General features: G+C 40.5%; 1 protein-coding gene across 1 annotated transcript in view; it reads right to left on the reverse strand.

Moving 5' to 3' along the window:
• The window catches only part of CDH6 (cadherin 6), a 101,944-nt gene that overhangs the window by 36,168 nt on the left and 49,673 nt on the right, over positions 1 to 16,103 (reverse strand). Inside the window, exon 3 of the mRNA XM_054163991.1 lies at positions 10,663 to 11,018. Within this exon, the coding sequence (XP_054019966.1) occupies positions 10,663 to 10,893 (231 nt within the window). The 5' untranslated portion in view covers positions 10,894 to 11,018. The remainder of the gene's footprint in view (positions 1 to 10,662; positions 11,019 to 16,103) is intronic.

Genomic DNA, 16,103 nt, shown 5'->3' on the forward strand with positions numbered 1-16,103 from the left:
ATGTAGGTCCTTTAGAAAGTCCACTCCAGGAAGGCAGAGAGGAGAATTAGCAAAAGATCATCTGGATAGGTGGAGCTTCTCTTTGGAACAGGTGACAAAACAATCAAGAACTTGTAGATAAGAGGACAGACCAACACAAGACATCATGACAGGCATCTGCTACAGACCACCTCCTCAAAGAGATGAAGTAGTTGAAGTCTTGTTTATACAGATGGAGAAAATTCTATCATTGCAGGCCCAAGTACTTATGGGAGACTTTCATCATTCTCCTGTTTGCTGGAAGGGCACTATGTCTATATGCAAGCGAACCAGAATGGAGGATGCATTATGTTGGACCCATTACTCATGAATTAAAAAGAACTGCTCAGGGATGTGAAAGTGCAATTTGCCCACAGGCCCCAAAGATCCTTGAGCCTAGCAGAAAATTCTGGTGGAGTGAAGCATTATTCACAGCAGACAAGAAACCAATATATTAGGAGCCTTTTAAGTAAATTGGAAAAACTCATCTCCATAGGGCAACATTGGCTGGATCTAAGGATGCTAATTAAATGTTTTCGTTCTATAATGTCTGAAAAGCCATAATTGTTGGGGAATGTTCTAAAATTCTGAAAACTGTGAAAGGCATACCCATTCCAGAAGAGAGCAAGATGAAGAAGCTGAGAATGTAGTAGTGGCAAATCATGCTTGGCTAACTTGATTGCCTTTCATGAAGGCATGGATGGCCCTGTGAACAAGTAGAGGGCAGTCGATATTGTATGACTTTTCAAGGGTTCTGATGCAGTCTCCTACAGTACCCTGGCAGACAAATGAGTGAGATGTGGAAAATGTTTAATTAAGTGGGTGGAAAATTGGCTGGATAGACAAGCTCAAAGGATTGTGGTCCGTGGTATGAACTCTGACTGGTGGCTGATCACTAGTGATGTTTCTCTCACATTGATGCTGGAGGTAAATTTTACTTAATGTCTTAATGGCTCAAATGATGGAATGCAGTTTTGCAGCTTGTTAAAAAATGGAAGTTAGTTGGGTAGAATGTTCTCAATATTGAGAAAGCCAAGCTGCTATCTGGAGGGACCTCAGCAGCCAGGAGAGATGGACTTATGAAAAATAAGAATCATAGAATCATAGAATCAATAAGGTTGGAAAAGACCTCAGAGATCATCATGTCCAACCTGTCACCCAACACCTCCTGACAACTAAACCATGGCTCCAAGTGCCACATAGAAGCCTTTTTGAACACCTCCAGGGATGGGGACTCCACCACCTCCCTGGGCAGCAGTTCAGTACAGGCAAATGCAAAGTCCTGCATTTATGCTGGAATAACCCCTTGCAGCATTACAGGCTGGACAGGAGAAAGCGTTGCAGTGGAAGTATCTGGGCATTCAGACAGACAAAAAATTAAACATGAATCAGCTGTATGCCCTTGCTGAGAAGAAAGCCAACTGGTTTGTTTTAGTAGAAATATAGCCTTGACTGAGGATGTTGATCATTCTCCTTCATTCTGAGTTGGTGAGAACATAACTGGAGTACTGCATCTAGTTTTGCCCCTCCTTTGTACAAGAAAGAGATTAACAGTGAGTTTACAGAAGGGTCACCAAGAGGGTTAGAGGGGCTGGAGCACATGGTGTGTGAGGAGAGGAGAAGAAATGGGTTTGTTAAGAACTGAGAAGAGAAGGTTTATTGTTGTTTACAGTTACCTAATGGGCAGCGCTAGAGAAGGCAGTGATAGGATGAGAGGCAATAGACATAAGTTGGAGTGAAGGAAATTCTGATTAGATATTAGGAGAGGGAAAAATAAAGAAGGGAGAGATGGTTAAGCACTGAAAGAGGTGCCTAATGAAGTTGTGGAATGTCCATCATTGGAAATACACAAAATTTGAACACACACTCACTGCCCTGAGCAACTTGCTCTAATTGGACCTGCTTTGAGGTGGGGGTTAGATCAGATAGCCTCTAGGGGTTTCTTCCAGCCTTAGTTATTCTGTGATTCTATCTGCCAGGAGTGATAGTCAGTCCCAGGCTTCAGCTAATAGTTCAAGATCCAACATTGCCTGTCTAGGAATGTGAGTTCATTTTGACTGGAAACCCAGGAATTCTTTTGGTGAGAATACTTGCCTATGCTCTTCCAATTACATCATATCTAGTATTCATGAAAGAAGAGAATTCTCTCTGAAGCACACATAATTGGTGTGATCCTATCAGTCTAAATAATCTAAAAGGAATTTTTCATAAAATACTTTCTGTAGGTAAAATAATAGATATTTACATGAGGTGAGTTTATCAGGTGAATGCTCTACATCCTGACAGGCTTTATTACTTTAAAGTAGCAGAGGCTTAAGCTCACACGGTTTTACAATTGCCATGAATATTCATGCAATAATTTTCATCTACAAGGCATTAACTCTTTGCTTGCAATGCCCTTGGCACTTGTTACTTCCTGTATATACAGGACATTCTGTGAGGGGTTTTAGCAGTTGTAAGCAGCATTAACTCTCTTTTAAGTGACTGAAATGTGTAAAACCACACAATGAGCATGGGGTTGAAAGAAACCATGAATGCTCTAACACCTCTGTTTGCATGCCCTTCAAATCCTCTGCTGGTGTTCTGGTCAGCTTCATTGCAATGGCTGCTGGGTAGGATGGGGTATGTCATGGAGCCAAACACACAGTTAAACTGTTTGGTTCTGTCTTTGGGAGAACTTAACCTTCCATTAATGATAAATGACACTAAACACAGAAGTTATACAAGAGACCTGACTTCTTGTTGCCTTCCAATATGAAGATGTAGTATGGGCAAAGCTGACAACCATGCTAAAGATGACTGAATGACCATTATATGATCCTGTGCAGGTCAGTAAAACCTTCTTTGTTCCAGTACACATCTAATGGTAAAATATTGCTGGATATTTCACAAAGAGACAAAGAAATAATGCCAGAGAGACAATATTCCTAAACAGCAAGGCCATTCCAGCTGAGTTGTTCTGGACCCCTGCTCTTTATAACATGGCATATGCACATTAAGGATAGGAGGACTGCAGTCTTCGCTGAATTATATGACTCCAAAATAAACAGCTCTGAAAATCAATCCATGGGATTGATAGTTCTAACATAAACATTTGTTAGATTTCCCCTTCTCCTTTAATGTACATTTTTAACTTCCAGCTCACTGGGAGTATTTTATTTCTTTACAGCCTTTGATGTTCTGGGTTCTTGGTGGTTGTTAGGGGTTTTTTTGTGACATTAGAAGAGAGAAAGGATTGATATTTTTCCTTTCTCCTTTCTTTCCAGAGGGCAATTCTTCCCTTTCCTTCATCTGCCACCTCTGACTTGCATGATAACCACAAGCTTCACTGAATCCTGAAGTATTTGCAAGTGCATGCTGAGGTTTGTTTCACCCCATTAATGGTGAAAGCAAGCCACAGTCTGCATTAGCACATACGGATCAACAATATCAACAGCATTCACATCACAACACATTTTCAGTTTGTCTTTTGAAATGTTACGCTGACTGACCACAGCTCTCAATCTGCTGCCCTGTTGTGAACCTGTGTTCACCACTAGGTGAAACAGCAGCAAAAGAAAAGGGATTATAGTTTATGGTTTAATATTTTTAGTGAGCCAACTGTAAACAATGTAACAATGTGTAACAATGATTCTTTCCCTTGAACTGTCATTAGTCTGTATGTTCCACCTTTATGATGTTGCAGCTTTATAGTGAGGACTTTACTGTGCTGCATATAAGAAAATGGTAATCTCAGCTCCAAAGACCTGTGATCTAAGTAAATTGAACTAAAGCACGAACTTCACCAGTAGTCTCTCCCTGGGGAGGAATATTGTGTTTAGCTGTTTTTCTATAGGTAGAAGTCTAGGGGCACACAATTCAGGAAGACATGCACATCGCTACCAGGAGTAGGGCACGATAATCTGCGACACGATGTGGCCCAAAACATAAGTACTGGTATGAGTGGGTTGTTAGCATATGGAAAACAAGATTGTTTAGTTCAAGGCACAAAAAAATGAAAAATAAGAATTAACAGAAAGATTGGCTTGCAGGTTGCAGGATTTCATGCTTCTCTAGGTGGAATGGGAAGAAGGTTATGTACTGTTGCAGCCTAAGTACCATCATGTGCCATAATGCAGGAAATGTGGTATGTTTGAAACAGATGGTTGTAAGGATCTTATGTTGTGTAATATATTTGGATACAAGGATGATGCCAAGTAGATTCACAATTATGATGATCATAAACATTAACCATCCTGTATTTCCTGCCTTTTCATTTTCTGAGTAACATTCTTGTCCATCCCACCCATTCCTCATTACCTCCTTTCTTAGCTCCCATATGACAGTTTAAAATCTGCAAGCTGTTTCTGGATTGTCATCCTGGGCCTCTAACCTCTCAACCGTCCCTCATTTCAGAGTTATCTCTATTCCACAGAGACTGGCAGTACAGAGAAGTTCTATCAGTGCCAGTAAATCTTTCAAAGAGGAATATAAGACAAGTGTGTGTATGTGTGTGCAATACAATATAGGAATGAAGGGCACTTGGGAAAGTCAAATGGTGGAACATCAAATATGAATGATGGATGAGGAATAAAGGAAGTGCAGATGCACCATGGCATTTGTTCTACCTTTTAAGAGAATGACAAATATTCAGCCTCCTGAAGTGGAAGGCAGGTGACCTAATAATTTAAATGGGAGGGGTAGGGAAGATGGCAAAGAACTTTTATTTTTTTATTTTATTTTATTTTAATCTCAGTTTAGAAATCTGACTTCCATCTGTGCATAAAGTTATTTTACCTCCCTGTATACCAGTTTCCTCAAGTGTAAAAGGCTGATCTTTATGGTTTTTTCACCACACAGTTAAGCATATAATTGCAGTTGACTAACACTGAGACACATAAAGGACACCAAAAAGGATTCTGTGACTTTCTTGTCAGGAGCAAGGGTAGGAGTACTATGAATGGCCTTCAAAAGCCTTATTCCTCTGCAGAGAGAGGTGCAGATGGCCATTAGTACTCCTCAAGGACCACAGCACTCTCACACAGATAGTGTGCTGGAGGGAAGCCTACATTGGGAAGGGTGCAAAACTTTTGTCCTTCTTCTTCTTCATGGTAAAAGATGTGGGGGTCCTCTGAGAGGCACAACATAAAGTCAAATTTTATGTGCACATTAAGCTGTGGAAGAAGATTATTGAGGACTTGACAGGGACAGGGGTCTAGCCCAGAGCCTTGTTTATGCTCTGGGCAGTGCTGCAACCCACAGAGCACCTTACATTGACTGATTCAACCTGGGGGTGACTAATAGCTGTTTTCTATTTTGTTATGAAGCCACTTCAAGGCCAGGAATTGTTCAGGGCTGACAGGTCATTTAGAGACTTAAAACCTAGCTCTTGGACTGCCAGTTCTCCTGGAAGCAGAATGTAGAATCTAGAACTGGAGAACTGTTTTGAGTAGACTCCCTGAATAAATAGAAGTCACAAGGGGAACTTTTAATTGTAGACCTTGTAAAGATAACACATAATCACTGTGTTTGGAATAGGAAACTGCAGGCTTCGGGTTTGTATCATAATGCAAGTTACAAGGTAAAGAGAAATACTGAGCAAGTGTTTGCCAAAAGAACTGCATAAAGGATATTAAAAGTGCAGATGGCAAGAGTGATTTTAGTTAGACTTTTCACATCTTGCTTTTCTGGGGGAACAAAGAGTGCAGAATGCTAGCACACTTAACAATGTGGGAGAAAGTGAGGTTTCTCTTTCTAGTTATCATGTCATCCAATTAAGATGTGATGATACCTTTTAAACATTGGGGTAATGTGAGCCATTACTGCCTCAAATGCTGCAAATGCACAGACTGTATTACATGGCAATAATTTCCCTTGTGTCTGCTCACAGCCAGATATTTTTTTTTTTGTTGCAGTATGTCACTTAGTCCCACTACTTTCAGTGGCTTGGAGAGATTCTACTTTTTGTTTGATTTGCTTCTGTTGGAATACACTGCAAGGAATGATTCTGCTGTTTTCAGAATAGTTGTAGCCAGAAGTAAAAACAGGCAAAAGAAAGAAAAGCGATACTGAAACTATATTGTGATATCATTTAGCTCATACCCTCCTCCTCCAAAGCAGGATCAATGGTACCTTAAACCATTCCTGACAGAGGTTAATTTATAGTTCCCTGTGGTTCTTTCAACACCATACAAAAGGATTCTGGTTTTGCCTACAGTAATGCAGTATTCTTTCTTCTTCGCCAAGCCACACAGCAGCAGAACTTTGACTTTATCTTCTTTGAAAAATAGAGCTGTCAGCAGAGGATGATTGTTTATGATAGGTTGTACAGGTAGTAACATCAGATAGCTTCCAGACGAGCATACTGCTTGAATTATACAAACATCAATAAGACACAGTGAAAAAATGAAAAGTGTGTCTGGAAGTTTCCTTTTAGTTCCACGGTTGTGCTGGTTTTATCAGGAATGCAAGTTGTTCCTTTCCACTGCAGGCTGCCAGAAGTTGTTCCTGTGTTAATGAGTAAGATTTAAGACTTGTTCAGCTCTTTCTTTAGTCTAAAAGAAAGTGCCATCCTATCCCTTTACGTAACAATGATTTGCAGGTATGTACTTCTACAAGACTGCTCAGTGATGGATGCCAGTCTATAGATTTTATGTGGCCAATGGCACAGCCATGAAGTGACATCAAGTGCATACTTGCTTTTGAATAGAATCCTGGAACAGGGCAGACTTTCTTTCACTCTTTTGCTCAGAAATATCTGAAGGCATCTAGGGAATGTAGCATCTATCTTTATATACAGCTGCACTACCACTTCATTGTTTACCTGTGATTTAGAGATTTAGTCATTTACCCCAGCCCTTTGAAACAGTACTAAGCAGCCACAGGTACACCTAGATCTCTTTCAGAACCCAACTCTACTGTTGCAGATTTTGGCTAGGTAGTACTGCTGGGCAATTCTGTACTTTGATGCTCATGTAATCCTTTTATTTTATTTTGGGATTGAGTTCCTGCCAAGTGCCATAATTTCTGAACCAGAAAAAAAAGATATCTTCAGGTTAAAATGTCACCATTCCCATCAATCACACTTCAATGAATAGCTGTAGTTCACAAGTTACTCAGCAGTGCAATGAATAATTCCATTCTAGAACTTTGCTGCAAGTTCCTCATATTATTATTGTCTGAGACTAACCACGACTGGGAGAATTTCTACTTTATTTCACTAATATACAGGAATGAAATTCAGGAATATAAGAACTGGATAATAAAATGATGGATCTGGTGTCAGAGCCACAGCATACAGTCAACTGGAGCTTCTTGCTGGCAGCCACATAGTCTTGTCTAGTGTGATAGAGTAGTGCATTTGGGCTGACAGCAAAGTGTGTAGCATACAAAACTTTTTAGTAGCTGACAGTGCCCATGGGTTCCAAAAAAGGGCTACTTGGTTTTGTATGTGCTTAGGTGATTATCTCCTAAAGGATGGAAAGCATTTGGGTTAATTGGAGAGTTTTAGGCTGGATGATAGGAAGAAATTCTTCACAGAAAGAGTGATTGGCCATTGGAATAGGCTGCTCAGGGAGGTGGTGGAGTCACCATCACTGGAAGTGTTTAAAAAGAGACTGGATGAGGCACTTAGCGCCATGGTTTAGTTGATTAGATAGGTTGGACTTGATGACCTCAAAGGTCTTTTCCAACCTGGTTAATTCTGTATTCTGTATTTATGGAGCACAGCAGTGCTCTGGTCCCTGACTTGGATAATGCCTCAGCACTGTCTTCAGTACTGCCTTGAGCTGTGTCTTCAGAGAGATTACCTTTCCTTTTTCCTCTTAAGCCTGAATGCATTCCGCTTCACTTTTCTCACCTCTCCCCCCTCCCCCCCTGCCCCCCGTTTCCCACTCCCCTCCCCTTGGCCCCTAAAATTATTATGATGTGAATGTGGTATTTGCAGTATAAACAATTACAGGGTTTTACAATTGCAGGTTGGGCAGTTTATAGAAATAACGCTGATAGAATCTTTCATAACAGGTTTCCTGTATCCCACATTTTTATGTAGCTGTTTGATTGAATGGATGTTAACAAATTAAAAGACAAAAGCCCAAGTGAAAGATTTTTTTTTTCCCCTGTAGCTTATATGGAGTCCATTTTATAATTATGATGTTAATACCCACCAGTTTTTATAATTATGATGTTAATGCCCACTAAACACAAAACCCCCCAGATGACCCAGAGCTGAGTGGTTATACAGTAAGACAGAAACACAATTCCTCTTTTTATATATCTATATCTATATCTATATCTATATCTATATCTATATCTATATCTATATCTATATCTATATATATCTATCTTGTTTTAATAGATTTTCCTTTCCCCATTTCTTTATTCTGTAGTATAACATAAATACTATAGCCAAATATTTTTACTATATTTGGTTCATATTTAAGGTTAACATCTAATCCCCTGAGGAAATATATGCTTCATAAACACATTCATTATCTTCATTTGCCCACACCAATCAAGTTTAATTGTTCAGTTAAATTGCCTGGTTACCTCAATTTGGAGACATTCAGCTGTTTCTATCATTTATCCTCACACCAATACTCAACTTTCTCTGATAACAAATGGCTGCTCTTCCATGCCTTCTGGCTAATTGTTCAATTACAAGGGGGTGAGTAGTTCTGGCATTTGAAAGATGTGTGAAAGGCCACATGTGAACAGCCCCAGAACACAGAATCAGTGACATTCATGCAGTATTTGTTGTTTCTGTGCTTCTACCGATAGGTAGAATAACAACTTTTAAAAATAATGTCTACATTATTTTTCTCTCTGACTCCAGTTCAAACTTTCTTATTTTTCTGGTCCAACTAGATAATTTTTAAACTCTCAGCAAACTCACCCTGCAGGAATATTTACTTTCCCATCAGTCCCTCTGAAGCCAGTAGCTTCTGCTCTAATTCTGCAGAGGAGAGAAAGGGGGGCTTGGGGCTGAGCGGGATTAATATCAAAATTCACAGTGAAAATGACAGGCTGTAGGACTCACATGCTTTATCTTTGGAAAAAGAGATGTTCATTACTCTGATGCCCTCTGAGTAGACTGTCAAACAGGAGTGTGTGTTTAGGACTACTTCCTTCAACTGATTTTATTTTTCCTTTTTCCTGATTTTGTATTTCTTATGTGTTGTTTGTTGCTGAGCTTTTTTTGGTTGGTTGGTTTTGTTGTTTTGTTGTTTTTTCTTCACTGTCTCATCTTCTGTTTCTATTTGTGCTCTCTTTAGGTAATCTTTTCCTCCTAACTCCTATCCCCTCATTTGATGTCCCTTTCACCTCCATCTTGATTCCTGTTTTAGTTTTCTCTCCTTCCACCTCTGTCTAATTCTTCCCTCTCATTACCTTCTGGGTTTTTTTCTTACACTCTTGTCTTCCCTCTTTACTCCTCCCTAAGGCTTCTCTGCCTTTGGCTTTTTCCTGTAGTTTGGGCTCAATGGCACCCTTTATGAATGTTGATTATCCTGGTTGGAGCTCTTAAGACTATTACACCAGTTGGGTAGCTCTTCATTGAATCACGCCTCGTGGCCATTTACAGGAAAGGAGTGTCACATCCAGCTCTGACTGACAGATGATTGGCAGGAAAGAAAAGCAGCCACTATCTCTTCTGGGAATGCTCAGAAGCTTGCAGAGGGAGATAAAATGTCAAACTGCTGTGATCCGCAGCCTTTGCCAAGTGGTCTTGGGACATAATCCCATTTCAGTTTGGAAAACTAAGCTGTATTGTTTCTGCTTCAAGTGCCATCATCAATAGCATAATTTCTGCATTCTGCAAGAGAGACTCCTATGGACTGCAGCAGCTTGGGCAGTATAGACTCACTCCATAGGTGCATTAGATCTACAGTTCATCTGTGTTGTTATCTACAGGGAGGTCTGCTTCTCAGGGAGATGGGTACTCTCGGAGTTAAGCTGTGATTTTTAGTTGTGGGATTTTCATTTATTTGGTTTTGCTTTTAATCATTATTGTATTATTACTTTTATAGACTCTTTTCCAACTGCCAGCATGCTTTGAGCTTAGAAATGTTCACCTGCCTGTTGCTTCTTAGTGTACAAGCACAGCGTGCATCAACTCTTTGTAATAGCATGGATTGTGGTATTAAGGTCATGTCAGAGTCCTCAGTGGCACCACAAAACTTCATGAGAATGACTGCAGCATTGTTGTGTACAGTGGGGAATAAAAGGGCAAAGGGCTACCTTCTTCTGGATAGACAGAATCCTTGCCAAAATATGAGTACTGTGAATCCTGCATATCTTGGACCAAATCTTCTCCTGGTTTATCTAGCATGACTCTAGCAAAATGAATCAGCATAAGGGAAAATGCAAATTACATTTTAAAGCTAAAAATCTGGCCTAGACAACCCTAATAAACTGCATTATTTCTGGACAAAAATTAAAATTTGAAATCTTTAACACAACTGTGCATGATTGGCCATGGGACTTGCTGGTTCAATGAAGAACTTCCTGTTGTTGAAGCTGGAGTGTACTAACTGTTCCGTTGAGCACTCTTCAGCAGAAGGTAAGCAGACCTAAAAGTTACAGCAAGCATTGTTTTTACCCACTTGCTATTCCTGGACTTCCAGGGATTCTAAAAGCAAAATGTAGATGCATATGAAAGAATCTTACCTTGCCAACGTATTGGTAGTCAGTTCCTGTGTATTCCTCCAATAAAAAGAACTGATTCCACATCCAGCTCCTTTTGGAACGGTGGAGGTCTCGCCTACTGTTTCCAGACAATACCAAAACCTTTTCCTTTTCTGGAAAGCCACTAGTCCTTTTGGGTAATGGAGTTAAGAAACTTTGGTGGGGCTGACCAGCCCAAAACAGCAGCCAGAAGCAATGGTAAGTTCTCATCATGGCAACGCAAGGTGGTTTAAATAGCGACTTTTTGTCGTGTCCTCAAACTAACCTACTTTACTTCTGTGAATCCAATCTCATGCCGTCTTCCTTCTTTAAATAGCCTTTGCAGTCTCAAAGGATCTCTGAAAAAAACACCAAAACACACAACAAAAAAACCCAAAAAACTTTAGAAGCATTTTCAAAGGTACTTAACATTCATCACTACAGCGAGTAAGTCAAAAAAGTAGGAGAGTAATAATGGTTCTTGAAATGCCGCTTCCAGACATTGCAAGAAGTCTTTCAAATTATCTGTACTGAGTAGGAGAAAGGAGTCCTGATGCTTGGGGCTTTGAGCTTGTGGGTTGTTCATTTTTTTCCTCTTAAACTTCATTTACTTCCATTCATTGACTGAGGCAAACCAGACATTTATCTTTTTACTACATGAACTTTAGGATGTAACTGATTAGTTTCTAACCAGGGATCTTGATGAGGTTACTGTATTACATCGAAGAAAGGCCAGTAAGTGTGCACACTGCCTTCCCAGGAGGCATTCTCTTGCTAATGTTACGGGTTGAAGAGCCTGGACTTCAATAACTCAAGACTTCTTCCCCTCACATTTAAGGAGTTTTGCCTTTAACTTCATTTAGGAAGGGTTAGGTAAAGAGATCAGTGAAATAAATGTCTAAATTTGTCAGCATCTCCCACATACTAGACCTGTTTGATACTGCATAGAAAGTTAAGTGGATATTTTGGTTTTCTCAGTTACCTACTGCCAGCATTTTGTGTATTTGTATATAGTTATATATGTAAATACTTCCATCAATAATATCTACAAATAAACCCATTCAGCTATTTAATATATACCTGTGGGTTCTTACTAGCTCCTGCTTCCTACAGAATAATTACAAACATGATCCCTATCTCTGCATGATTTCCATAACGACAAAAGCTGTAACATACAATGGCATAGTGCGGTGCAGGCAGCTCTTCTGTTTTAAAAAAGTTGAAAGTTCCTATTCAGGAAGAAGAATTTATACTAAGGGTCTTAGGTCTTAGTCATTACCTAATAAACAATTCTGGTTCCCCCAGCATAAGAAGGACATAGAGCTGCTGGACCAGGTCCAGCGGAGGGCCGAAAAGATAATCAGAAGGCTGCAGGACCTCCCCTGTGAGGACAGCCAGCAGGAGTTAGGGCTGTTCAGCCTGGAGAAGAGAAGGCTCCAGGAAGACCTTATAGCAGCCTTCTAGTACCTGAAGGGGGCCTACAAGAAAGCTGAGGAGAGACTTTTAACAAGGGCTTATTGTGACAGGATGAGAAGGTATAGACTGAAGCTTGAGGAGGGTAGATTTAGACTACACGTTGGAAAGAAATTCATTACAGTAAGGGTGGTGAAACACTGGAACAGGCTGCCCAGAGAGGTCATAAATGTCACCTCCCTGGAGGTGTTCAAGACCAGGTTGGATGAGGCCTTGAGCAATCTGGTGGAAGGTGTCTCTGCCTATGGCAGGGGGTTGAAACTTCATGATCTCTAGGGTCTCTTCCAACTCAAACCATGACTGAAGAAACAGCTTTGGAACATTTTTATAAGATGAAGAAATCAGAATTGGTTGACAGAAACATTACACAACATATATTAAAACACTTTGTTATGTCCAGCCAGATCCATACCCTTAAAGAAGGATCATTTGATTGATTTTCCTTTGGTTTTGCACAGATGCTCTTTGGAAAAGTTTTGTGTTCTTTTTTTTGTTGTTGTTCAATATTCTGATAAAAACTCAATAAAACATACTGAACCAGCTAAAAATTCAACACAGCAGCTCTCAATAAAGACTGTGGAATGACAGTCTGACTATGCCAAATTGAAAAGAAGTGGGGGTTTTGTTTGTTTTATTTTGTAAGCTTTTCACACAACACTACTGTAGCACACTCTATATCACAGGCCAATTTTTCCCTTGTATTATATGTGTTTATTTTTAAGGTGCAGATCATGCAGAATTTAGCCTTTGAGCTATACTCATGGAGTTAAACCATTTACAATGCCTCGAGCTAGCCATTTTCCTGGTTGTCATTGCTCTTAGCAATAAATTGTATAAAATAAGCTCAAGTCTCTTACTGTTCCTCTCAGTAAATCATTTTCTGTAAAGAAATACCACTTAGTGTTTAGATGGATAGTAGGTAATGGAACAGGACTGTTCAAACAATATTGTTTTACTGCTCCACAAGGCAAAATGCTGTAAAAAGGTAACTTCTGGGTGAGAGTCAGGTTTTTTGCATTAAGAGGAAGAATGGAAAAGGTACAATGAGCTGTGAAGGAGCGTCATTTTCTCTGGAGAAGAGGGAACATATTCAGTTAGGTCTCATGATGGCCAGAGAACTTTCTGTAGGGAAAACCAAGTTGTCCTGCAGGTCACGGGAGCTTTGTCCACAGAGACACAGGGGTATACACCCATACATGCAAACACACACGTAGCAGCAAGAACAGACCTGCTGCTCACCACAAGAAGGACTTCACAGAGAAGGAACAGAAAAGAGCCAGTGTGACTGAGCTTTACAATGTGCTCAACGACTGGTTCAGTGTGAGTCATGGAGCACTGGCAAATAGATGTGCAGGTCACTAGAGGACAGATTCTGACTCTAGGCTAGGGAGAGCTGAGGTGGCTTTAACTCTTCTCAGTTTATAGTGTCTCTTAACCCTTTTCTGTAACCTTCTGATTTGCAAAGGGCCTTGCCCTTTACAGCTCTAACCTTATAGTACCCAGCTCCAAGTGGAGCCTGTTATGGTTGGCATATCCCCTGACATGACACAAAAGAGGAAACTGTGTCTCACAACATATTTTTTACTTCTGTTTTTTCACCAGGTTACTTTGCAGGGAGGTTGGGGCCTGCCCAGGTAAGAAAATTAGTGACCCAAGCAGCAGCAGCAGTAGCAGGTGGCCATGTAACAGCACACCCATCATGATCTGTGCTTGGAGCGCAGATGTGAAAACATGGATGAGACAGTAGCTCCGGCTATGTGGCTTGCCTTACTGGAGAGGCAATGTTTAAGATAGAGAGCACAGCATATGAGCAAATCTATTATTTAGCTATTAGTGAAGTCTGCATGGATTGCTGAGGTGTGAGGGGTTGAAAACTACAACTTGACAGGCTTCCTCAGTGCTTATCTCATTACCTCTATAGCCAAATTCCACAGTGGGTCTCAGTACCTCTGCTCCTATGTGTAACATTGCCTTAGCAGTGCTGCCTGGAGTAGCATTACAACACAGGATTTGTGCCTGCCTTTTAAAGGATCAGTCCTTCAAATGCCAATTGCCAGGAAACAATTATTCCTGCGGGGAAATTTTCTGCACTTGAAGTCAGCTATTTTTCACAGCTCTGATGTCATGGGAGAAGTTTTATGGTGGCTCATGCTGAAATATAGCTCACGAGAATGATATCATAACTGTGAAATATAGCCTTTGACTCTGCACTGCAGAGATGTGTCCAAAATGCTGAAATAAGGCTGTGATCCCATAATGTGCTTTTTGACTGGGTAGTCTTCACGAATCAGCAAAGCAGCTAAGCCCCAGCAGCTTCCCTGTGAGCAGCAACAGAGACACACCTTTACAAATCTCGGCTGAAGTGTGCACCTGGGGTAAGTACCAACTGAAAAGTCCGCAAGCAGTGGAGATACTCTTCCATATTCCCACAACCCTGCTGGAAGGACCTTCCCCTGGCTTAAACATCAGGGGCAAGTGTTTAACACACAAAGCCTGAGAGAGAAGACATCAACACTGAGGTACAAAAGGTGGGGAAGGTATTAATATGAGAGGAGGATAATAGCCAGTTAGGAGTTCTGTGTTGGTTCTGTTAGATGTGGTATGGAATGGCCAGCCTGTTCTAGTGTGGAGTGTCCCTGCCCATGGCAGGGGGGTTGGAACTAGATGATCCTTGTGGTCCCTTCCAACCCTGACTGATACTATGATACTACTATGAATGAGGCATGCTAGGTAAAAATCTGGAGATTATTTGCTTAGCTTTTGCCTTGTTGCAAATCCCTGCTGAAGAAGCACTGTTCAAATGCCCAAGAGAGCTTCAGTGACTCAGAAGAGCCAGGACCCCAGGATGCTGTTGAGACTGTCCTTACAAACCTTAAGTATGTGGTTCTGCCACCCTGCAGGTTAGACTGCAAGGAAAGGATTAAGGCTGTAAGGAAAATCTGCAGAAAAATTGTTTTCTCATCATGAGGGGGAAAGGTTAAAATAGCAATAGCTGCACAAAGGAAAGTATTCCAGCTAACACACCCAAAAAACAAATTAAAAAAAGAAGAAGCTTCCAGATGGATCATATTCACTTCTTTTCAGTGTCAGATTCATACATTTTAATATACCATATTGATACATTTTCATACACAGCAAAGAAGTCCTTGTTAGATATTTTCAGTAACAGTTAAGTTTCATGTGCTCAGAAGCTGTAACACTGCAGATGTGTCCATAATTGCCTTGGACTTAAAAAAACAGTTGTGGAGTTTGCTCTTCCTTTACAATCATGTCTCTCTTATGGCCAGTCAGATCTGAAAGTCGCCATCTAGTAATTTTCTCAAGTGCGAATTAGATTTTGCAGCCCTGCGATCCAAATGTCCCTTCTCCTTCACGGCAAGCCCGCGAGGCATTCATTGGTAAATAGCAGTCACAAAGAGAAAAAAAGGTCACATTTTCAGAAGAAAGGCAGCTGAAGAAATTTTAATATTCTGATCTTCACTTTTTTTCCTATCTTTGTTATATAAACCTGTATGCTCCGGTGAGCATTCCTGTACGTAACAAAACAGAACAGAGCCAAGAGAGAATTCAAAGTGAAAGATTTGTGGTCTTAAACGCGGGGTACTTTCAGAAGACAACAAGTACACAATGTAATTGCAGCCAGCAGTGGTTGATTATAGTGTCTTTCAAAGTCATTTGGCCTTGGTTTTTTTAAATCTAGTTCTCTCAGCAGGGAAAAATATCCAGAGCTATAAAAATAACTAAATGCAGCAGAAATGGTAAGATAACTACTATCTCCATCTTGCACTGTGATCTGTTAACATGGTGCTTTTGAACCATGCAAATGCTTTAACCCTAGTGGACCTGAATGAGATGAACATCTGCCTTCACAAAAGCACACATGGACAAAGAGGGAAAAGGGAAAAGTGAGAAATGTGTCTCCTTTTTTAGTTTGTGAATGGCAGTGGCAAAAGATGACTGTGTAACTTCAT

The sequence above is a fragment of the Dryobates pubescens genome, chromosome 9 (genome assembly GCF_014839835.1).
Source record: "Dryobates pubescens isolate bDryPub1 chromosome 9, bDryPub1.pri, whole genome shotgun sequence".
Classification (NCBI taxonomy): domain Eukaryota; kingdom Metazoa; phylum Chordata; class Aves; order Piciformes; family Picidae; genus Dryobates; species Dryobates pubescens.